This window comes from Neovison vison, chromosome 7 (genome assembly GCF_020171115.1).
Source record: "Neovison vison isolate M4711 chromosome 7, ASM_NN_V1, whole genome shotgun sequence".
NCBI classification, from domain to species: domain Eukaryota; kingdom Metazoa; phylum Chordata; class Mammalia; order Carnivora; family Mustelidae; genus Neogale; species Neogale vison.
The window spans coordinates 43,074,836-43,100,172 of NC_058097.1; the positions used below are offsets into that span (position 1 = coordinate 43,074,836).

The 25,337-nt window shown below is 38.2% G+C and overlaps 1 protein-coding gene and 1 pseudogene across 2 annotated transcripts in view; both read left to right on the forward strand.

The window, feature by feature from the left end:
• The window catches only part of LOC122911612 (zinc finger protein 260), an 82,853-nt gene that overhangs the window by 5,130 nt on the left and 52,386 nt on the right, over positions 1-25,337 (forward strand). The window contains exons 3-5 of one of the 2 annotated variants that reach the window (XM_044256518.1): positions 11,693-11,787; positions 12,922-13,048; positions 18,892-20,271. In XM_044256518.1, coding sequence (XP_044112453.1) covers positions 11,734-11,787; positions 12,922-13,048; positions 18,892-20,271 — 1,561 coding nt within the window. In that variant the 5' untranslated portion in view covers positions 11,693-11,733. Of the gene's footprint in view, positions 1-11,692; positions 11,788-12,921; positions 13,049-18,891; positions 20,767-25,337 lie in introns of those variants that run through there. The other variant, XM_044256515.1, reaches the window with a different exon arrangement.
• LOC122911617 lies at positions 23,694-24,947 on the forward strand (annotated as a pseudogene).

Sequence of the window (25,337 nt, forward strand, 5' to 3'; positions counted from 1 at the left end):
AATCTTGCTTTGCTGCCCGCCTCCCCCTCAAAAAAAAATACACACACACACACACACACACAAAAACTTTTTTCTCGAGAGTCTAAAGATTTTTTTCGGACAGTTACTGCGTTAGCAGCAGATTCTGAAAAAATCTCAAGAACTAAGACGTTAGCTTCATTTTTATCAGTCCCTAACCACTAAGGATAGGAACCTGCCAAAACAAGTGAATCTTGAATCATGAATGCCTCCTTGTAGATCCTTTATAACTTGATGATGGAAATTCAGATGTCTTATTTTACTTATGGAAAGTTAGGGGCACAGATTTTCTCCTCACCTGAAATAAAAGGTTCTAAATTCCAAAGGTTACCCCTTCTGCCCCCAGTAATGGCCTGGGAGATAAAGAAGAGGGTGTTCTCTTTCTAGGCCAATACCAAAGGAAAGTAAAGGAATAGAAGGAGAAAGGGTTTCATATGTAGTTAAAGTATGAAGTCTTGATCTGTAGTTGTGGGTGAAAGTAGTCTACCTTGATGTCAGCTACTTCTCTTCCTTGTCAATTTGATTTATAAACCTCCAGCATCTGTATGCCATCAAGTGTCATGTGGAACCTTCTTTAGTTGTGTGATGTATACCCAAGGCTCCATACCTTCTAGTTTTGCAGCAGTGTTAGCAGTTAGGAGCACTTGGTAAGTAACGCCCTCTTTACAACTGGCTCACGGGTTGTCTTTTTCTGGTGATTGTTGGAGAACACCCAATTACCAGGCTCTGTACTGACAAACCATACCCTTTGAACTGGGATCCAGGAAGGTTTCTTTACCTATAGATGATAAGACATTAGAGACATTAGAGTAGCTGGTCATACTAGCATGAGACAATAAAGGATTAGCAGAAGGTTATATACTGAGAGGATTTCAAGAAGTTTATAAGGTCTTTGTTAAGGCTTGTATGATTTGTCCAATGAAGTGGGTGTCTTGATCACTGCAGATCGTAGATTGTATATACCCCAAACGGGAAACACACTTTTTAAAAAAAATTAAATTTATTTATTTTCAGCATAACAGTATTCATTATTTTTTCACCCCACCCAGTGCTCCATGTGATCCATGCCCTCAATAATACCCACCACCTGGTACCCCCAACCTCCCACCCCCCCGCCACATCAAACCCCTCAGATTGTTTTTCAGAGTCCATAGTCTCTCATGATTCACCTCCCCTTCCAATTTCTCCCAACTCCCTTCTCCTCTCTAACTCCCCATGTCCTCCATGCTATTTGTTATGCTCCACAAACAAGTGAAACCATATGATAATTGACTCTCTCTGCTTGACTTATTTCACTCAGCATAATCTCCTCCAGTTCCGTCCATGTTGCTACAAAAGTTGGGTATTCATCCTTTCTGATGGAGGCATAATACTCTATAGTGTATATGGACCACATTTTCCTTATCCATTCGTCCGTTGAAGGGAATCTTGGTTCTTTCCACAGTTTGGCGACCGTGGCCATTGCTGCTATAAACATTGGGGTACAGATGGCCCTTCTTTTCACTACATCTGTATCTTTGGGGTAAATACCCAATAGTGCAAGGGCAGGGTCATAGGGAAATTCTATTTTTAATTTCTTGAGGAATCTCCACACTGTTCTCCAAAGAGGCTACACCAACTTGCATTCCTACCAACAGTGTAAGAGGGTTCCCCTTTCTCCACATCCTCTCCAACACATGTTGTTTCCTGTTTTGTTAATTTTGGCCATTCTAACTGGTGTAAGGTGATATCTCAATGTGGTTTTAATTTGAATCTCCCTGAGGGCTAGTGATGATGAACATTTTTTCATGTGTCTGATAGCCATTTGTATGTCTTCATTGGAAAAACAGACACACAGACCAGTGGAACAGAGTAGAGAGCCCAGATATGGACCCTCAACTCTATGGTCAATTAATCTTCGACAAAACAGGAAAAAATATACACTGGGAAAAAAGACAGTCTCTTCAATAAATGGTGCTGGGAAAACTGGACAGCTATATGTAGAAGAATGAAACTCGACCATTCTCTTACACCGTACACAAAGATAAACTCAAAATGGATAAAAGACCTCAACGTGAGACAGGAATCCATCAGAATCCTAGAGGAGAACATAGGCAGTAATCTCTTCAATATCAGCCACAGCAACTTCTTTCAAGATATGTCTCCAAAGGCAAAGGAAACAAAAGCGAAAATAAACTTTTGGGACTTCATCAAAATCAAAAGCTTCTGCACAGCAAAGGCAACAGTGAAAAAAACAAAGAGTGTGTACAATATAGTGATTCAGCAATTTTGTACATTGCTCAGTGCTCATCATGGCAAGTGGTACTTTTTAATGCCCATCACCTATTTCACCCATCCCCTCCCTCCCACCTCCCCTCTGGTAACCATAAGTTTGTTCTCTGTAGTAAGGAGTCTGTTTCTTGATTTGTCTCTTAATCTTTTTTTTTTATTCCTTTGCTCATTTGTTTCTTAAATATGAGTGAAATTATACAGTAAATGAATGAAATCATATGAGTGAAATCATACAGTAATTGTCTTTCTCTTATTTCTTTATCCATTCATCTATTGATGAATGTTTCCATAATTTGGCTATTATAAATACTGTTGGAGAAAACATCAGGGTGCATGGATCCCTTTGAATTAGTGTTTTTATTTGATAGAGATCACAAGTAGAAAGAGAGGCAGGCAGAGGAGTTGCGGGGGAAGCAGGCTTCCTGCTGAGCAGAGAGCCTGATGCGAGACTCCATCCAGGACCCTGAGATCATGACTTGAGCTGAAGGCAGAGGCTTAACCTACTGAGCTACCCAGGCACCCTTTATCACTAGTTTTAATCTTTTGAGGAACCTCCATATGGTTTTCCACAGTGGCTGCACCAGTCTGCACTCCCAGTGCAAGAGAAAGGATTCTTTTTTCTCCTCATCCTCACCAACACTTACTCTGTTTTTGATTTTAGCTATTCTGCCTAGTATGAGTTGATATCCCATTATAATTCATTGGATTTACATTTCCCTGATTGTCAGTGATGTTGAGCATCCTTTCATGTGTCTGTAGGCCATCTGTAAGTCTTTGGAGAAATGTCTGTTCATGTCTTCTGCTGTTTTTTAATTGGATTATTTATTTTTTGGGTATTGAGCTATGTAAGTTCTTTATATATTTGGGATACTAACCTTTTATACATATGTCATTTGCAAATATCTTCTCCCATTCAATTACCTTTTACTTTTGTTGATTATTTCATTTGCTGTGCCGAAGCTTTTTATTTTGATGGAGTTTATGCCTCAAGAGACATATTTCTATTATGATGGATTATATGCCTCAGGAGAGGCATTCGATCCTAGAAAAATGTTGCTACAGCACACGTCAGAGAAATTATCGCTTATACTCTTTTCTAGGATTTTTATGGTTTCAGGTTTCACATCTAGGTCTTTAATCCATTTTGAGTTTATATTTTGTATGGTGTAAGAAGTGGCCCAGTTTCTTTCATTCGCATGTTGCTGTCCAGTTTTCCCAACACCATTTGTTGAAGAGACTATCTTTGTCTCATTGGATAGTCTCTTTTCTCTTGTCGAAGATTAACTGATCATATAGTTGTGGGTTTATTTCTGGCTTTCTATTCTGTTTCACTGATCATTGTCTGTTTTTAAGCAAGACCATACTGTTTTGAATACTATAGCTTTATGATATAACTTGAAGTCTGGAATTGAGATACTTCCAGTCTGTTGTTCTTTTTCAAGATTACTTTGGCTCTTTGGGGTCTTTTGTGCTTCCATTCAAATTTTAGGATTGTTTGTTCTAGTTCTGTGAAAAATGCTGTTGGTATTTTGGATAGGGATTGCATTAAATCTGTAAATTCCTTTGGGTAGTATAGACATTTTAACAGTAATTGTTTTTCGATCATGAGCAAGGAATGCCTTTACATTTCTTCGTGTCATCTTCAGTTTCTTGTATCATTGTTTTCTACTTTTCAGAGTACAAGTATTTTACCTCTATACTTAAGTTTATTACTAGTATTTTTCTTTTCACTGCAGTTATAAATAGAATTATTTTTAAAATTTCTTTTTCTTCTGAGTGTAGAGAAAAGCAGCAGATTTCTGTCCATTGATTTTGTATCCTGCAACTTCACTGAATTCATTTTCAGTTCTGGTAGTTTTTTGGTGGAGTCTTTAGGGTTTTCTATATATAGTATCATGTCATCTGCAAATAGTAAAGTTATACTCTTTTCCTTACTGATTTGGATGCTTTTTATTCCTTTGTCTGATTTCTATGGCTAAGCCTTCTGTACTATATTGAATAAAAGTGGTGAGAGTGGACATCATTTTCTTGTTTCTGATCTTAGAAAGGCTTTCAGTTTTTCCCTACGGAGTGTGATGTTAGCTGTAGGTTTTTCATGGCCTTTATTATGTTGAAGTATTTTTCCTAAACCTAGTTTGTGGAAGGTTATCACGAGTGGATATTGTACTTTGTCAGGTGCTTTTTTTGCATCTGTTGAAATGATCATATGGTTTTTATTCTTTCTCTTATTGATGTGATATACCACACTGATTGATTTGCAAATACGGAACCACCTTTGCAGCCCAGGAATAAATCCCCCTTCATCATGGTGAATTATTTGTAATGTATTGTTGGAGTTGGTTTATTAATATTTTGTTGATGATTTTTGCATGTACGTTCATCAGAGATAATTGGCCTATAGTCCTGTTTTATTGTGGTGTCTGTTTGGTTTTGGTATCAGGGTAATGCTGGCCTCATAGAAAGAATTTGGATGTTTTCCTTCCTTGTCCATGTTTTGAAATAGTTTGAGAAGCTTATTAACTCTTCCCTAAATGTTTGGTCAAATTTGCTATGAAGCCATCTGGTCCTGGACTTCTGTTTGTTGGGAGGTTTTTTGGCATTCCTGAGCCAATTTCTTTGCTAGCAATTGTTTTGTTCAGATTTTCTATTTCTTCCTGCTTCAGTTTTGATAGGTTATATATTTCTAGGAATTTATCCATTTCTTGTAGGTTATCCAATTCATTGGCATATAATTTTTCATAATATTCTGTTACAATTGTTTATATTTCTGTGCCATGGGTCGTTATTTCTCTTATTTCTGTTTTTATTTATTTTTTTTTCTTTTCTTTTTGAGTCCCCTTTTTGGGATGATTCTTCCTAGAGGCTTATCAATTTTATTGATCTTTTCAAAGAAACAGCTACTGGTTTCACTAATCTGTTCTTTTGGTTTTGTTTCTGATTTTAGTTTCTAGATCACTCATTTCTTCCCTAATCTTCATTTCTTCATTATTCTTTCCTTCTGTGGGTTTTGGATTTTGTTTGTTCTTTTTCTAGCTCCTTTCGATGTAAGGTTAGGTTATTATTTGGGATTTTTCTTATTTCTCAAGGTATGCTTGTATTGCATTAAACTTCCCTCTTAAAACTGCTTTTCCTGAATCCCCCAAATTTTGGACCATTTTATTTTTATTTTCATTTATTCCTATATAATTTTGATTTCTTCTTTGGTTTTTTGCTTGACCCATCCATTGTTCAGTAGCATCTTATTTAGCCTCCGTGTGTTTGTGCTTTTTCCTGATTTTTTTCTTGTGGTTGATTTCCAGTTTCATAGTTTTGTGGTCAGAAAAGATGCATGGTATGACTTCAGTTTTTGTGAATTTGTTGAAACATGTTTTGTGTCCTAATATGTAATCTGTTCTGGAGATTGTACCGTGAGCACTTGAAAAGAATGTGTATTCTGGTGTTTCAGGATGGTATGTTCTGAACATTTCTGTTACAACCATCCTCTATCCAGGGTATTATTCAAAGCTGTGTTTCCTTTTTGATTTTCTGTTTGGATGATCTGTCCATTGACGAAATGGGGTGTTCAAGTTCCCTACTATTAATGTATTACTATCCGTTCCTTTATGTTTGTTTTTAGCTGTTTTATGTATTTGGATGCTAACATGTTGGGTGCATATTTATAGTTATTGTATCCTCTTGCTGCATGGTTCCTTTTATTGTTATATAGTGTCCTTCTTTGTCTCTTGTTGCAGTCTTTATTTTAAAGTCTGTTTTGCCTGATGTATTTCTACCTCAGCTTTCTGTTGACATCCATTTACATGATAAATATTTCTCCATACCCTCACTTTCAATCTGCAGGTGACTTTCGGTCTGAAATGAGTCTTGGGGTGCCTGGGTGGCTCAGTGGGTTAAGCCTCTGCCTTCAGCTCAGGTCATGATCTCAGGGTCCTGGGATTGAGCCCTGCATTGGGCTCTCTGCTCAGCAGGGCGGCTGCTTCCCCCCTCTCTCTCTCTGCCTGCCTGCTTCTCTTCTACTTGTGATCTCTTGCTCTGTCAGATAAATAAATAAAATCTTTATAAAAAATAAAATGAGTCTTGTAGGCATATAAATGGGCCTTTTTAAAAAAAATTCCATTACCCTCTGTCTTTTGATTGGAGCATTTACTCCATTTACATTCAAAGTAATTACTGATAGATATGTATATGTTGCTATTTTGTTACTTGTTTTGTGGTTATTTTTGTAGGTTTTCTCTGATCCTTCTCTTGCTCTCTTTCATGGTTTGCTGGCTTTCTTTAATGATATACTTAGGTTCCTTTCTCTTTATTCTTTGCCTATCTATTACTAGTTTTTGATTTGTCATTAGTCATTTGGTTTGTACATAACATCTTCTGCAAAAAGAAGTCTATCTAAAGTTGATTATCACTTAAGTTTGAATCTATTTACTCCTTCCTATCCTGACATTTTAGGTATACGATGTAATGTTTTATATTCTTTTATTTTATAAATCCATTGACTGAGTTTTATAGATATACTTATTTTACAGCTTTTGTGTTTCATGCTTTTCATACTCAATTGCAGGGTCATAGGGAAGCTCTATTTTTAATTTCTTGAGGAATCTCCACACTGTTCTCCAAAGAGGCTGCACCAACTTGCATTCCCACCAACAGTGTAAGAGGGTTCCCCTTTCTCCACATCCTCTCCAACACATGTTGTTTCCTGTTCTGTTAATTTTGGCCATTCTAACTGGTGTAAGGTGATATCTCAATGTGGTTTTAATTTGAATCTCCCTGAGGGCTAATGATGATGAGCATTTTTTCATGTGTCTGATAGCCATTTGTATGTCTTGATTGGAGAAGTGTCTGTTCATATCTTCTGCCCATTTTTTGATGTGTTTGTCTGTTTTGTGTGGGTTGAGTTTGAGGAGTTCATTATAGATCCTGGATATCAACCTTTTGTCTGTACTGTCATTTGCAAATATTTTCTCCCATTCCGTGGGTTGCCTCTTTGTTTTTTTGACTGTTTCCTTTGCTGTGCAGAAGCTTTTGATTTTGATGAAGTCCCAGAAAAATACAGAGGATGGACCTTCTGCAACAGAGCTAACGGCTATCAACATAGACAATATGTCAGAAAGAGAATTCAGGCTAACAATTATCCAGGCAATAGCTAGGTTGGAGAAAGCCATGGATGACCAAACAGAATTGATTAGGGCTGAACTGAAAGCGACCAGACAGGATGTTCACAATGTTAGGGCGGAGCTTAAAGCTACCAGGGAGGAGGTCCACAATGCTCTCAATGAGTTCCAATCCAATCTAAACTCTCTCAAAGCTAGGGTAACTGAGACAGAAGATAGAATTAGTGATCTGGAAGACAAACAGATAGAGAGAAAGGATCAGGAGGAAGCCTGGAACAAACAGCTTAGATCCCACGAAAGCAGAATCAGGGAAATAAATGATGGCATGAAGCGTTCCAACGTCAGAATTATTGGAATTCCTGAAGGGGAGGAGAAAGAAAGAAGTCTAGAAGATATCGTGGAACAAGTCCTTCATGAAAATTTTCCGAATCTCGCGAATGAAACAAGCGTTCATGTACTAGAGGCTGAATGGTCTCCACCCAAGATCATACACTCCAAAAAAACATCACGACACCTGATAGTCAAATTGAGAAATTATAATTGTAGGTATAATCTCTTGAAAGCCGCCAGGGCAAAGAGGCTCCTTACTTACAGAGGGAAGCCCATCAGAATAACGTCAGACCTGTCCACAGAGACCTGGCAAGCCAGAAGAGGCTGGCAAGATATATTCAGGGCACTAAATGAGAAGAACATGCAGCCAAGAATACTTTATCCAGCAAGACTGACATTCAAAATGGATGGAGAGATAAAGAGTTTCCATTGTGTGCCCTTTAAATAGGTTTATAATTATATATTATGCAGGTCTTTAAAGACATTGGAAAAAAGGAACAAACACAAAATACAATATTATTGGATTATATATTTGCCTTTCAGGTGCCTTCACTGTTGTTCTTTATTTCTCTTAGCTTTATTGAGATATAATTGACATGTAATGCATTAGTTTTAGGTGTACAACATGATTTAATATATGCATATATTGCAAAGTGATTACCAAAATAAATTCCATTAACATCCATCACCTTCTTCTGAGAACTTTTTATTCTCCTGGTAACATTAAAGCTTCACTATCTTAGCCACTTTCAAACATACAATACAGCATCAAGTGTAATTGCTATGCTATACATTAACATCCCCTTGACTGACTTTTATACTTGGAAATTTGTACATTCCTTGACCATATTCATCCATTTTGCCCACCCACATCCCCTTTCCCCCCACCCCCAACCCTGGAAACCACCACTATGTTGTATCTGTGAAGTTGTGTTGTTTTTTAAATCTTAATTCCAGATATAAGTGAGATTGAGTATTTTCCTTTCTCTGACTTATTTCAGGTAGCATAATACCCTCAAGGCTAACCAATTGCAAATGGCATGATTTCCTTACTTTTTATGGCAGAATACTACTCTATTCTGTGTACTCGTCAAATATTCTTTAACCATTCATGCATCAGTGAACATTTAGTTTGCTTCCATGCCTGTGTGTTGTCCATAATGCTGCAATGAACACAGGGGGTGCAGAAATTTTTCGAGAGTTTTCATTTCCTTCAGATAAATATCCAGAGGTAGAATTGCATAGATCACGTGGTGGTTCTATTTTTAATTTTTTGAGGAACCTCCATAGTGTTTTCCATAGCAGCTGCACCAGTTTACATTCCCAACAGTGCAGGAGGCTCCCATTTCTTCACATCTCACCAACACTTGTTATTCATTGTCTTTCTGATAACAGCCATTCTAACAGGTATAAGGCAGTATCTCGTTGTGGTTCTGAATTGCATTTTTCTGATGATTAATGATATGCGGCACCTTTTCATGTATTTGTTTACAATTTGTATTTTTGGGGAAAGTGTCTATTCAGATACTCTGCCCATTTTTACCTGGATTGTGTCTTTTTTTAATACTGAATTGAGGAGTCATTTATGTATTTTGGGTATTTAACTCCTTATGAGATACATGATTTGCACCTGTTTTTAGTGGTTGATCCAGAGCTTAATGTATACATCTAATGAGAAACAGCTTCCCATATAAAATCCAATGAGACAGGGAAGTGGTACTTGTCTTTTAAAAAGTATGTTAACAGGGGCACCTAGGTGGCTCAGTAGTTATGCATCTGCCTTCGGCTCAGGTCATGATCCCGGGGTCCTGGGATGGAAACCCCGCGTCGGGCTGCCTGCTCAGTGGGAAGCCTGCTTCTCTCTTTCCCACTCCCTCTGCTTGTGTTCCCTCTCTGTCAAATAAATAAAATCTTTAAATAAATAAATAAAGTATGTGAGCAAAAAGGGGAATCCCCCTGCACTGTTGGTGGGAATGCAAGTTTCTGCAGCCACTCTGGAAAACAGCATGAAGGTTCCTCAAAAAGGTGAAAATGGAGCTACCCTACGACCCAGCAATCGCACTACTGGGTACTTACTGTAAAGATACAAAGGTAATGATCTGAGGGGGACCTGCATCCCAATGCTAATAGCAGCAGTATCCACAACAGCCAAACTCTGGAAAGAGTCCAGATGTCCACTGACAAATGAATGGATAAAGAAGATGTGGTATATATATACAATGGAATATTACACAGCCATCAAAAAAAGAAAGCTTGCCATTTGCAATGATGTGGATGGGACTAGAGGGTGTTACTCTGAGTGGAATAAGTCAGAGATGTATGATCTCATGGATATGTGGAAATTAGGAAATGAAACAGGATCATGGGGAAGAGAGGAAAAAATGAAACAAGACAAAACCAGAGAGGGCGACAAACCATAAGAGACTCTTAATCATAGGAAACAATCTGAGGGTTGCTGGAAGTGGAGGGGTGGGGTGGAAGGATGGGATAACTAGGCGATGGACACTTAAGAGGGTATGTGATGTAATGAACACTGGGTATTATATAAGACTGATGAAGACAGACAGGCCTGTACCTCTGAAACCAATAATACATGTTAATTGAATTTAAATTTTTTTTAATTTAAATTTTTTTAAAAAGTATGAGAACACGGGCGCCTGGGTGGCTCAGTGGGTTAAAGCCTCTGCCTTGGGCTCAGGTCATGATCCCAGAGTCCTGGGATCGAGCCCCACATCGGGCTCCCTGTTCAGCAGGAAACCTGCTTCCTCCTTTCTCTCTGCCTGTCTCTCTGCCTACTTGTGATCTGTCAAATAAATAAAATCTTTTTTTTAAAAAAAAAGTATGGGAAGAAAAGAAAGCCTGCATATGTCTATAGCTTTTGTTACATTAATCTTATGTATAATTTTCAGTAAACTCTACACCCAACATGGGGCTGGAACTCACAACCCTAAGATCAAAAGTCACATGCTATGCCTGCTGAGCCAGCCAGGTGCCCTTTATTTACTGTTTGTTTTGATTTGATATTGTGGATCTGAAGTACCATTAATATTCATTTACTTAGCCCAATTTGGCTTTGCTTTTACCTATCTCCTTTACATTATTAATGGAAATATTATACTTTTATATGTAATAGGCCCAAAAGTACATTATTTTATACAGTTGATATTCAGAATGGTTAAGAGAAAAGTTAAAAAAAAAATGTATATACTGCCTGTGAAAATCAAATACTCACCTCCAGTGAGCACTTTCAGTCTTTTCCTAATAGTCTTCTACCAAAATGTCCCTGTTTTTGAGAATGCCCTTAGGCTTAAACTTTTCCATCATTACAAATGAAGTAATTTCCTTTGGAGAGGGATATAGAGCTCTCTTGTCTGTGGCCTGCTTCTCCCCCTGGACAAAATCCTGAGCCACAGATCTAGTACTGCAGTTAGGGGTATTAACATGCTTCCCTCTGAGTCACACCTCTGCTTTTAAGAACTGTGCTTGGTAGATTGGCTGCAGGGTTGGGGGGGGGAGGTGGGGGAAGATGCTTCAGTCAGGGGTTGCAGTTTGCTCTCGGCATGATCCACAATCCTCTCCCATGATCCAAGGCAGACAAATGAACCCCGGTATTCTTACCAGTGCCACATCCAGGGTATATATTTTGTTTGTGGCTGCTAGACAGAAGAAAATCTATCCATTGGCTGCATTTTCCTGAGCAATAGACAGGTGTGGGAAGGATGAGAAATGTTGATGTCTTGCTCCTCCATGGAGGATGACCATCTATCTGGGAGCAAGAGCTGACAAGTGGTAAGGAAGCCTTGACTGTACCAGTATAGAGTATTTTTGTCACTAAGATGGGATGAACAAGGAACGGTTTGGTTCAGATACTACAGAATTTCAGTTTGTAATAAGTTTTAGTAGATTTTCTTGAACAATTTTTTTTTCATTTACTATATATTTTTATATATAATTTTCACCAGTTTTGACAGAGGAACATGTCAACAGAGTTCCTCACGCTGTCATGGCAGAAATGGAATTCCCAGACCAATTCTTCACAGTTCTAAGCATGGACCATGTAAGTTGCTGAATCTGTTTCCTTTGTGAACATTTCCTTTTTCTGAACCTCCCTACCAAATAGAGCCCGCCCCACATTACCATAGTTTTTCACTTTCTAGTGAGAGTTGGAACCACACATAAATGGTATAACTCCTATATGCCTATCTATTCTCCAAATAATGTTCAGCACTCTTATGTGTTCATTCTTTTGTCAACAGCAAGTAGAGTATAAATGGAATCCCTAGATGGAGGCATTTACCATCCTTTTTCATATTCTTGGATAGAGAAAAAGATCAGATATATCCATTTGATTACATATGGGCAAACTCTGTACTTCTCCTGAAGAGACAGGAGTTTCTGGGTAGACTGGATTTGATCTTGACTGGTTTCCATCATGCATAGAAGATTATAGACTTCCAGAATGGGAGAAGACCTTATCCAATATAAATGTCTAAATACAATTAAGCCAATATTTTTTTCACCAGACAGACTACTCTATAGCCACTAACAAGTACTTATTAAATAGTCTGTCATTAGAAGTAAAAATTCTGATCATATCATGTTAAATAATACTTAACATAGTGCTGAATTTGGGGCTGCAAAAAATTATAAAGTAGTGTTCACATCTCATTTTCTTTTTTTTTTTTAAGATTTTATTTTATTTATTTGACAGAGATCACAAGTAGGCAGAGAGGCAGGCAGAGAGAGAGAGGAGGAAGCAGGCTCTCCGCCGAGTGGAGAGTCCGACGCGGGGCTCGATCCCAGGACCCTGGGATCATGACGAGCCGAAGGCAGAGGCTTTAACCCACTGAGCCACCCAGGCGCCCCCACATCTCATTTTCGAAGTTAGGTATTTCTAACTTCAAGGATGTAGAAACTCACCATTATTAGTTCATGCAGCAGGCATGTAGTATGTATGCAATGTGCATGAATACACTTTGAAATTTAAAAAAATCCATTTTCTGGAAATGAATTTACAAAGATATGTAGATGGTCCTGTTATCAGAGCACTCAATTCCTTACTTCTCATACCATAACCTTCTACCCCTGGCCTACTAGTTTACTGTTTAGTCTACTTACCATAATGTAATTCTTTTCTTTTTTTCTCAAAACATTTCCTTCAATTTCACCTATATATGGTTTGTTCTTTCAGGAGTTGGTGACATTCAGGGATGTGGTCATCACCTTCTCTCCAGAGGAATGGGAATATCTGGATTCAGCTCAGAGGAACTTGTATTGGGATGTGATGATGGAGAACTATAGCAACTTGGTCTCACTGGGTAAGTTTATCTGCTTCATATAATTTAGAATATGCTGTATTGAATATCAGGTGCTTTTTAGTAAACCCAAGGCTATCTTGAAAGAAAATAGGTACATTTCTTTTTCCTGTTTCCAGAGGCACGGTTGAACTATGAGTTGGAGAGGACACCTCCATAAGCACTTTCATCATTCTTCGTGATGTCTGTATCTTCTCAGTCCCTTCATATTTCTACTTTCCCTGATACCCAGAGAGTTTAATTTGAATTTTAGAAGACATACAGCACATCCTTTGAGATAGCTCTTATATTGTGATTGAAAGTGAGAATTGCTATAAATGCTTTGCTATTTTCTATTCCACCTTCTTGAAGAATAGCTAAGAACCTGTGTCTTGATTTAGGATTATTAAAAGAATCTACATAATTTGTATGTTAGGTGGATAAACAGAATTCATTTTCATTGCCTCACATCTGTTTTCTTATACCTGTTCTGTGGTTAAAGAACGTTGCATTTAACATTGTCAGAATTCCAGCAAGGATCTCTTAATGTTTTAGAAAGCTACCTGTTTTCCTGTCAGATCACATAGTTCTTGCCAGGTATCAGGCCCCGTTCTGAGCACTTTTAATCTATTGAATCCTAATTCTTCATCAGCTCTATGCATGAATATTTGTATTATTTGCTAAGATAAAGAGTATTTAGGCAGCTTCTCCAGGGTTACATAGTTCATCAGTGTCAAAAGGAGGTTTTCTTTTTCTTTTTTTTTTTTTTTAAAGATTTTATTTATCTATTTGACAGACAGAGATCACAAGTAGGCAGAGAGGCAGGCAGAGAGAGGGGGGAGCAGGCTTCCCGCTGAGCAGGGAGCCTGATACAGGGCTCGATCCCAGGACCCTGGGATCATGACCCGAGCCCAAGTCAGAGGCTTTAACCCACTGAGCCACCCAGGTGCCCCCAAAGGAGGTTTTCTACCCAAAAAGTCTGACGCAAAAGCTGATGTTGTTAACTGGTATAATAAATTGCCTCACAAGACAAAGAGTTGAAATGGGTTTGAGTAAAGAACTCTGTATACTTTGTAATTCTGTGGTCACTCTAAGGTGAATGGTTTTTCAGTCTCCTCACATTTCTCTTCTCTGAAATCTATCAGTATTATTTCAACTTCATTTATCAAAACTTAACCAATTCTCTTAAGTGTTTTATATAATTTTAGTTCTTTTTTTAATCCCTTAGGTTACATTTCTTTGTTGTAAGCAGATTGTTCCATTTTTAAGCCATTTCGGATCACCTTACTGGAGGAAGGGAAGTTGTTCTGGAGGGTTGGGAGGGATAGGACAAGAACAGAGGATCAGGTGAGTGAGGGCTGGTAAGAGAGGAAAAGCCATCATCAGAATAAAAAGCCTAGGTTTTCTGGGAAGAAGTGGGTCCCTGCGATGTTTTTGGAAAACTCCATTCAAAGCCCTGTGGAAAAAAGCTCAACACTTGGGGAAGCCAATTAAGATCTTCCCCCATACAACCAGTGTTTTTTCCATGTTGCTATTTGGGTTTCTATAAATTCTCAACAAAAAACCATGTGTGCACTGAGATAAATACTGTGGTAGCCCTATCAGTACGAGGTGAGAAAAATTGATAGTTACTATGGAATTGACTCACTAGTGAGATGTATAATAAACAGGAAAACAAATAATTAGGAAATGTACCCCATACAGTAGTGATAAGTGCTATAAAGAAAGGTAAAAATAACAGCAAAGGAATAAAGAATGAGGGAGAAAGTGAATTCATACAGTATGGTCAGAAGGCAATCTCCATAAGTGGCGCCTGGGTGGTTCAGTTGGTTAAGCATCCTACTCTTGATCTCAGCTCATGTTTGGATCTCAAGGTTGTGAGTTCAAGCATTGTGGTGGTGTACTTAAAAAAAGAAATCTCTGTGGTCTTAGTTTGTCATTCTATGAATATATAGTTCCTTATTAATAATTTGCCCAATGATTTTTACAATTAAAAATTTTCATTTATCGTGCGCCTGGGTGGCTCAGGGAGCCTGCTTCCCACCTGCTGTCTGCCTCTCTGCCTACTTATGATCTCTATCTGTCAAATAAACAAAATCTTTAAAAAGATTTTTTTTTCATTTATATCAGTGTTTTCTTCTATCATTCCTTCTGCACTTATTAGTTGCCCTGTTGTTCTGTTACCAGCAAGAGTGTTTATGTTCTTCCTATGCTTGTAACTAATTAGTGACTTAAAATGGTGCATCTGAAATTTTCTGATTTTCTCTTGTTTGTGTCTCATTATGGAATTTTTTATTGGATTTTTTACTGGTTCAGTTTATTTTAGCTCACCAGTCTTAATTCTTATTTTTTTTAAAGATTTTATTTATTTATTTGACAGAGAGAAATCACAAGTAGATGGAGAGGCAGGCAGAGAGAGAGGGAAGCAGGCTCCCTGCTGAGCAGAGAGCCCGATGCGGGACTCGATCCCAGGACCCTGATATCATGACCTGAGCCGAAGGCAGCGGCTTAACCCACTGAGCCATCCCGGCGCCACCAGTCTTAATTCTTGATGCCCAGTTGTACGGCTCTTTCTTATGGTGATTTTTGTGTATCTCTGACTCAGTCCTTTGTTTTTTTTTTTTTTAAAGATTTTATTTATTTGAGAGCGCACAAGAGGGGGGAGGGTCAGAGAGAGCCTAATGTGGGACTCAATCCTGGGACTCTAGGACCATGACCTGAGCCAAAGACAGTCAGTCACCCAACCAACTTCTTAGGTCACTATGTTGTTTCCCATCTTCTTGATTGGGATGTACACATTATGTTAATAAGGAAAAATGAAAATAAGTAAACATTTTTTTTTAAAAGATTTTATTTATTTATTTGACAGAGAGAAATCACAAGTAGATGGAGAGGCAGGCAGAGAGAGAGAGATAAGCAGGCTCCCTGCTGAGCAGAGAGCCCGATACGGGACTCGATCCCAGGACCCTGAGATCATGACCTGAGCCGAAGGCAGCGGCTTAACCCACTGAGCCACCCAGGCGCCCCTAGTAAACATTTAAATCCTTACTTTTTGTTTGACTAATGATGACTTCCATAGACTTTAATATGTAATACAGTTGACCCTTCAACAGCACAGGTTTGAACTGTGTGGGTCCACTTTCACGTGAATTTTTTGATTAAGGTAGTATATAATATGTGGATGTATTTTTTCTTTTTTTAAAGACTATATTGATTTGACAGAGCGCACAAGCAAGGGGTGCAGCAGGCAGAGGGGAAGAAGCAGGCTCTCCTCAGGCTAGGGAGTCAGACGCGGGCCTTGATCCCACCCTGGGATCATGACTTGAGCCAAAGGCAGGCGCTCAACCAACTGAACGACCCAGGTGCCCTTCTTACATTTTTAACATTTTCTTTTCTTTAGCTTACTTTATTGTATGAGTAAAAATACATAATATATAAGCATATAAAATATGTATTAATCAACTGTTCTTGGAAAGGTTTCCTCTGTCAATAGTAGGCTATTAATAGTTTGGGGTGAGTCAAAAGTTCTATAATAGTTTTTGAAGGTGCAGGGCATGGGAACCCCAACCCAGTTTCAGGGTCAGCTGCATTTTCAATGTGGTCATTCTCTGAAATTATTGTAATTTCAATTACCTTTCCATATTTGGTGGAAAGTCTTTGATTTTTAGGTAGAAGTACATTTTGATTTACTGATACTGGTGTTCATTTATCATTTTATTATTCTAATCAAATAATGGTTGCATTATTATACCTTTGTTACTTACAACATAATTCAGTCACAGGAAGTTATTTTCGCCCTGTATCATACAGTGTTTATCATTCATTTTGGATTTTCCTCTGGTTACCTCCTCATCTAATTGCCAGTCTCTAGCCACTGCTCAACAAATTCTTTTTTACAGAGTTCCTTCCATTCTTGCTCACCTGTACCACCTTTTCCACATCATTCTATTAGCTTCTTCCCTTTTCAGAATTGCATAAGCCTTATGGTATGATTTATACCTACTGTAGTATCTAAAATATTCTGAAACTGCCTTGCAGAGTGTAACAATGGTTGACTTTGAGTACAGGAAAATGAAAGAGCCTGAAGGAAAGAGCTTATCTGGGAAAGAGCATGAAGGAAACATTTAAATACAGACTAGGATTTCAGTAGGATAGATGTGTCACAGTGAAAAAGCTAATGAACAGTAAATAAAATTCTTCATCTTTATTGACATGTTAGGTAAAGAAAATCATGGTTATGCAGAGCAGGAAATGAACAGCAGTGATGGAGACAGTATATTTAAGTAAAGAGTCAATTAGAAAAAAATCGTTCATAAACACTAGTCATGTGTGTGAATACAGATCACTGCAGTGTAGTGTGCGGGTTGGAAGGCACGGAGACAAGGGACTGCATTATTCTTATATGTACATAACTTTTTTTTTTTTAAGATTTTATTTGAGAGAGAGAGACAGAGATAGCGACAGAGCACAAGCTGGGAGGAGAGGGCGAAGCCTCACTGAGCAAGGAGCCTGATGGGGACTTGATCCCAGGATGCTGGGATAAATGTTCTGAGCCAAGGGAGGACCCTTAACCAACTGAGCCATCCAGATGCCCTTGTACATAATTGTTTTGATGATCAGTTGTGTTACCCAGTGACTGATTTTTATAGTATTTTCTTTTTGTCTTCTTTTCATTCAGTGTTTAATTTCCCTGTAATTATCAACTTGTCCTTGGGGCTTGTTATTCAGTGGCATATAATGATTACATCTCTCCGTCTGGAATTTAAGGAATAAGGCTAAACACCCTAACAACAGAAAGTTACCAAATACACTGAAAAAAAAAATGAAGAGTGTGAGGGCGTGCAACTAGATACTGGAACAGAAACATAAATGTGAATTTACAGTCAGTTCGGACCTCATTTCCGAGGGTAGTAACTTTTAGATCTGAATAATAAAATGTGGGTGGTATGTAAAGAACTCATTTCTGAGCCATGAAACATCTGTGTGTGGAAATTACGTTTGTTTTAAGAGGTCAGAAAAAGGGCGCCTGGGTGGCTCAGTGGGTTAAGCCTCTGCCTTTGGCTCAGGTCATGATCCCAGGGTCCTGGGATCAAGCCCCACATCGGGCTCTCTGCTCAGCAGGGAGCCTGCTTTCTCCTCTCTCTCTCTGCCTGCCTCTCTGCCTTCTTGTGATCTCTGTCTGTCAAATAAAAATAAATAAATAAAAATGAAAAATAAAAAAAAAAAGAGGTCAGAAAAAGATTAGGTGAAAGGGGATAATGGATTAAGATGAGGTCTTATAAACACCTTGTTTCCACAGTAAAGTATTTGGATTCTACTGTTAAGAAAAACAAAAACAAAAAACATACCTGGGGTGCCTGGGTGGCTTAGTCAGGTAAGTGTCCGACACTTGATCTCAGTTCAGGTCTTGATCACAGGGTCATGCATTCAGGTCCTCACTGGGCTCCACATTGGGCTTGGAGCCTACTTTAAAAAAAAAATTGCTAGTTTGTATAGATTATCAAATTCTGATCTGCATTAGCTGTATCTGTACATGATACTGACTTGTTCTACCTCTTTAGATGTTGATCAGTTTACCTGGATTGGTTCCCAAACATTAGCACTCTCATAAGCTTACTAAGTGATGATCAACACCTAAATGTCAGACCCACTGACTTTATCTGTTTCCCTTATCACAAACGTCACAATTTTACATTATGCTTTCATTATTCTCTGATTTTCTTAAAATTTAATTGAGGTATTTTAATCACTCACTTGTATCACTTGTATTGTTCGTATTCACAGATTTTCTCCTCTGCATCGCATAAATGTTTCATTTTTATGGCACACAAAAACAAAAATTGTGTTTCTTTTCCCCTCTCTTTCAGATTTGGATTCCAACTATGACAAGAAGTGTTCATCTACTAGAAAGGACATCACTGAAAACAGTGGGTCTCAGTGCAAAGTAACAGAAAGTAAATTCATTGGTCTTGAGAGCTTTATTTTCAGAAATGACCAGCAAAGCAAAGGCAAGTCTGAAGTACAAAGATCTGAAGTGGGATATTTCAGTCAAATGAAAATCAACTCTGAAAAGGTGCCCAATAACAAGTCTGTTATATCACATCAGACAACTCATAATAGCAAAAACCCCCATGCATATAAGGAATATGGGAAGGTCCTTAGCTTTGACTTAAATTTTGGTGAGTATGAGAGAATACACACTGGTGAGAAGACATATCAATATAATGCATATTGGAAGACCTTTGGCGATGACCCACATACCCTACAACTGAAAATACATAGTGGTGTGAAACCTTGTAAATATATGGAATCTGAGAATGCATTTAGTTTTTATGAAGACCTTAGTATACAGAAAATGCATGATGATCAGAAGTGCTATAAATGTAAGAAATATGAAAGGACCATTAGAAGAGTTGAAGAAATACCTCCACTTCAAGTAATTCATGATGCTGAGAAACCCTATGAATGCACTTTCTGTAGTAAATCCTTTAGAGTTCATACACAACTTACTCGACACCAGAAAATCCATACTGATGAGAAACCTTACAAATGTATGGAATGTGGCAAGGACTTTAGGTTCCATTCACAGCTAACTGAACATCAAAGAATTCATACTGGTGAGAAACCATACAAATGTATACAGTGTGAGAAAGTCTTCAGAATTAGTTCACAGCTTATTGAACATCAGAGAATTCATACAGGTGAGAAGCCTTATGCATGTAAAGAATGTGGGAAGACCTTTGGAGTCTGTAGAGAACTTGCTCGACATCAGAGAATTCATACCGGAAAGAAACCCTATGAATGCAAGGCATGTGGAAAGGTCTTTAGAAACAGTTCATCGCTGACTAGACATCAGAGAATTCATACTGGTGAGAAACCCTATAAATGCAAGGAATGTGGGAAAGCTTTTGGAGTAGGCAGTGAACTTACTCGACATCAGAGAATTCACAGTGGTCAGAAACCTTATGAATGTAAAGAGTGTGGAAAGTTTTTTAGACTTACTTCAGCACTTATACAACATCAGAGGATTCACAGTGGTGAAAAACCTTACGAATGTAAGGTGTGTGGGAAGGCTTTCAGACATAGTTCAGCCCTTACTGAGCATCAGAGAATTCATACTGGAGAGAAACCTTATGAATGCAAGGCCTGTGGGAAGGCCTTTAGACACAGTTCCTCCTTTACAAAACATCAGAGAATTCATACTGGTAAGAAACCCTATGAATGTAAGGAATGCGGGAGTGCCTTTAGTGTGGGTAAGCACCTTACTTGACAGAAAAAAAAAAAAAGTTGTACTGGTGTTTCATCTTTTGAATGAAAGACATGTACAAAAGCCTTTGCTTCTGAGTTTTACTAGGGAAGTCCATGCATTGTAATAAGAAGTAATCAAGAGGATTATGTTGCTCTTATTGTTTCCAGACTTCCTGGCAACTCTATTTAGCAGAATTACTCAGTGACAGGTGATGTATGCTTTTTTTGTTAGATATTGCTAAATATTTGTTTTCATTTCTCCTTTTTATATCGGTTAACATTCTGAATATCTATTTAGATAGGATGGTCCCTATTCATTTCTGATAATTAGTGAAACATTTTCCACACCTATTAATTAGAGTCAATTTCACATGAATTTCTTTCCAGACATGTTTTGTTTATAGTTACATGTTTGTGTTTTCGTTCTTTTGTCTATTCATTGTTTTTGACTTATTAATTTGTAAGATTATTCAAATAAATCTTTTGCATTCTAACTTTTTGTTACACATGATGTACTTTTCTTCCTCCAGAGAGTTAAAACTTCTAGTCGCATACTATGTATGTGGTTTTTTAAAAAATATTTTATTTATTTGACAGGTAGAGAGGCAGGTGGGGGGGGGAAGCCGGCTCCCCGCTGAGAAGAGAGCCCAATGCGGGGCTCGGTCCTAGGACCCTGAGATCATGACCCGAGCTGAAGGTAAGAGGCTTAACCCACTGAGCCACCTAGGTGCCCCTATGTATGTGGTTTTAAAGTCTTATGGCCCTTCCTGATATTTTTGTAGATTTGTTTTTAATTTTCTATTGTTTTTAATGTTAGATAAGTAATTTTCTTTCCATTGCCATCAAGTGATTGATTTCTTTTAAAATTTCTGTTTTGGGGGGCGCCTGGGTGGCTCAGTGGATTAAGCCTCTGCCTTCACCTCAGGTCATGATCCCAGAGTCCTGGGATCAAGCCCAGCATCAGGCTCTCTGCTCAGTGGGGAGCCTGCTTCCCCCTCTCTCTCTGCCTGCCTCTCTGCCTACTTGTGATCTTTCTCTCTCTGTTAGGTAGATAAATAAAAATCTTAAAAAAAAAAATTCTGTTTTGACGTGACAGACTTAGCCGGCTAACTACCAACCACAACACAATTCCTTTAAAGAGCCTTTTGACCTCTAGGCAGTACCAAAAGGCATCCAAAGGAAAGGGGCACTTATAAATCTTCTGTAAAATTTACTAAGACATTTGTATCTGTCTCTTAAGATTTATAAAGGAGGAGAAAATCTACAACTATTGTAATGATTATAAACTTAGTTAAACTTACATTTGGAGGGTCTACAACTCTATTATTACCATGGCTTCAATTGGGTTTTGTATATTTATACTTTTTGTTCCCTGTTAGTGTTGGCTTGCTGGGTTGTGGCAACTTAACAATCAATAGAACTTCGATTTTAGAAAGGAAAGGAAAAACAAAAGAAAAAATTAGTGAACAGAGATAAAATTGCAATTCTTAATTGTCCATCATCTCTTTAGTCAGGAGAGTTGACCTGGTTATGCAATTAATGTTAATTATGAGCCACTGGTTATCAGATGTTTTTTAAGAAAATTTACCTATTGTTAGATACAGTTATGTCACCATTAGGGGATTTTAGTTTTTCAAACTGGTCTTCCCCAGAATTTTTGCATGACCCAGCAATATTCTTACTGGATATATTGAATTGTTTTGCTTTATATATTCCTAATTAGTATTTTATTTAAATTATCAAATTTTAAATATACACACTTAGGGGTGCCTGGATGGCTCAGTTAGTTAAGCATCTATGTGCCTTTGGCTCCAGTCATGATCTCAGGGTCCTGGGATTGGGCTCCTTGCTCAGTGGGGAATCTGCTTCTCCTCCTTCCCAGTGCTTTCTCTCTTGCTTACCCATTCATTCTCAAGTAAATAAAATATTTAAACTATATGTATACATAGATATAGATGTATACACACACATAGATACACATATGTACACACACACATATACATGTATACATAAAGTATGTGCACATTTGGTAGATGTATCATGCTACAAAATAAGAATAAGTCTCTGTTGTTAATCTTTTTATTAGGATATATGCTATTTAATGTCTTTAAAAAAAAAGTTGAACTATTAAAAGATTTTAAAAAAAATTTACTCATGAGAGACAGAGAGAGGCAAAGGGGAAGCAGGCTCCCCCATGGAGCAGGGAGCCCAATGTGGGACTCAATCCAAGGACCCTAGGATCATGACCTGAGCTAAGGGCAGATGCTTAACGGACTGAGCCACCCAGGCACCAGTTCAACTCTATTCTATTACAGTCCGGTTTACTGGGCTGTAATGTGATCACACTGCTGATTTGCTCTTTGATCCCATTTTATTTGGTTATTCTGAGTTACCATCAATGCTGATTTCTTTCTCTCTTATTGTTAATACTTTAGAACTCCTTGCCTTACACGCTTTTGTGTATTTTATAATTTTCCTTTTCGCTGACCTGAACAAATTACATACATATATATATATGTATATACATATATATATACACACTTAAAAATTGACAGAAACAAAATAACCATATATCTTGGCACTTACTTTTTGAAATGATTAATAAGTAAATGAAAATTCGATAAATATGGGGCGCCTGGGTGGCTCAGTGCGTTGAGCCTCTGCCTTGGCTCAGGTCATGATCCCAGGGTTCTGGGATCGAGCCCCGCATCGGGCTCTCTGCTCCGCGGGGAGCCTGCTTCCTCCTCTCTCTGCCTGCCTCTCTGCCTACTTGTGATCTCTCTCTCTCTCTCTCTCTCTGTCAAATAAATAAATAAAATATTTAAAAAAAAGAAAAAAAGAAAAAAGAAAATTCAATAAATACAAGATATCCTTATTATGTCTTATTTGTAATTACAGCTATATTTTGGTCACATTACATTAACATTTTTCTTTGGACTTTGTTAAGAACCCCTGTCATTTCACAGAGTGCTGGTTCAATAAACCATAATGTAATTATTACTATTAACTTTTTTTTTTTTGCTACTTCTCTCGGTGCTCAAATTGTTAAAACTTCATTCCTTTCCATTTTCATGTGGTACTTTATCCTTTCCACATTTTCCCTAGTCTACATACAAGTTTTTGGTTTTTTTCCCCCCAAATACAAGAGAATGTTCCACCCACTATCTTGTTTATTGTTGCAGTGAACCCTGAAATTAGCTTCCAATAATGGAATCCTTTTTCTGCTTAGTGGTGAAGAATTCTAATTAATAGATGTAAAAGGAATGAGGAAGATAGGAAAACACTGTAATAATAGTAATAATTACATACAAAATTTGTTGATGGATACTAAAACATAAAGGTAAAAGTTCAAAGAGAAACAAGCCATTAGAATTACATCAAAGTATCTATCCCAAATATATATATTGGAATATATATATATATATATATATATATATATATATATATGGGATACATTACAAGGAGAACATTCCATATAACCACCTTTTTGAAATTATCACCAGTAGTAAGACATGGGCGTGTATACTACCCAGAGTGAGGCACTAAGAAGGGCTTACCGTGGGAGGAGTAGTCTGACTTAAGAAAGAAAGAAAAAAAAGACCCGCTGAAGCAAGTGAGAGCCAGACAGTCACTGGGTGACTCTGTGCCTCACTGAGGGAAGTAAACATGGGCAAAGGAGATCCTAAGAGGCAAAACATCATCATATGCATTCTTTGTGCCAACTTGCCAAGAGGAGCACAAAAAGAAGCACCCAGATGCTGCAGTCAGCTTCTCAAAGTTTTCTAAGAAGCCCTCAAAAAGGTGGAAGAGAAAGGAAGATTTGAAGAGATGGCAAAGGCGGACAAGGCCTGTTATGAAAGAGAAATGAAACAAGAAGTTCAAGGATCCCAACGCACCCAAGAGGCCTCCATCGGCCTTTTTCTTGTTTTGTTCTGAGGACCGCCCCTAAATGAACGGAGAACATCCTGGCCTATCCGGTGGTGATGCTGCAAAGAAACTGGGAGAGATGTGGAATGACGCTGCTGCAGAGAACGAGCGGCCTTATGACAAGAAGGCTGCTAAGCTGAAGGAAAAACATGAAAAGGACATCGCTGCATACCGAGCTAAAGGAAAGTCTGATGCGGCAAAGAAGGGAGTTGTCCAGGCTGAAAAGAGCAAGAAAAAGGACGACGATGAGGAGGAGGAGGGGGCAAATGAAGATGATGATGATGATGAGTAAGGCGGCTCTAGCAGGTTTTTTGGTCTATAAAGCATTTAACCCACCTGTATACAACTCAGTCTTTAAAAAAAATTTTTAACATAGGCTGTGTAAGATTTGTTTTTAAACTGTATGGTGTCTTTTTTTAATCTAGTTAACACACCACCGAATGTGTCTTTAGATAGCCCTGTCCTGGCGGTGTTTTTAATAGCCACTAACCTTGCCTGGTACAGTATGGGGGTTGTAAATTGGCATGGAAACTTAAAGCAGGTTCTTGTTGGTGCACTATTTGTTAATAACAAATTAGTTATATACGGGGATGGTAGTTTTTCATCTTCAGTTGTCTCTGATGCAGCTTCTACAAAATAATTATTGTTCCGTTAACTGAACACTACTCTAATTCCAAAAAAAAAAAAAGTTGCAGCTGTTTTGTTGACATTCTGAATGCTTCTAAGTAAATACGATTTTTTTTTTTAAGATTTTATTTATTTGACAGAGATCACAGGTAGGCAGAGAGAGAGGAAAGGAAGCAGGCTCCCCGCTGAGCAGAGAGCCCGATGTGGTCCTCGATCCCAGGACCCTGGGATTATGACCCAAGCCAAAGGCAGAGGCCTTAACCCACTGAGCCACCCAGGTGCCCCAGTAAATACAATTTTTTAATTAGTTAAAAAAAAGGGGGGGGTGTGCCTGCATGGCTCAGTTGGTTAAGTGACTGTCTTCAGCTCAGGTCATTATCCTGGAGTCCTGGGATCAAGTCCCACATCAGGCTCCCTGCCTAGCAAGGAGTCTGCTTCTCCCTCTGACCCTCCCCGCCTCTTGTGCTCTCTTTCTCTCTCTTTAAATCTTTAAAAAAAAAAAAAAAAAGCA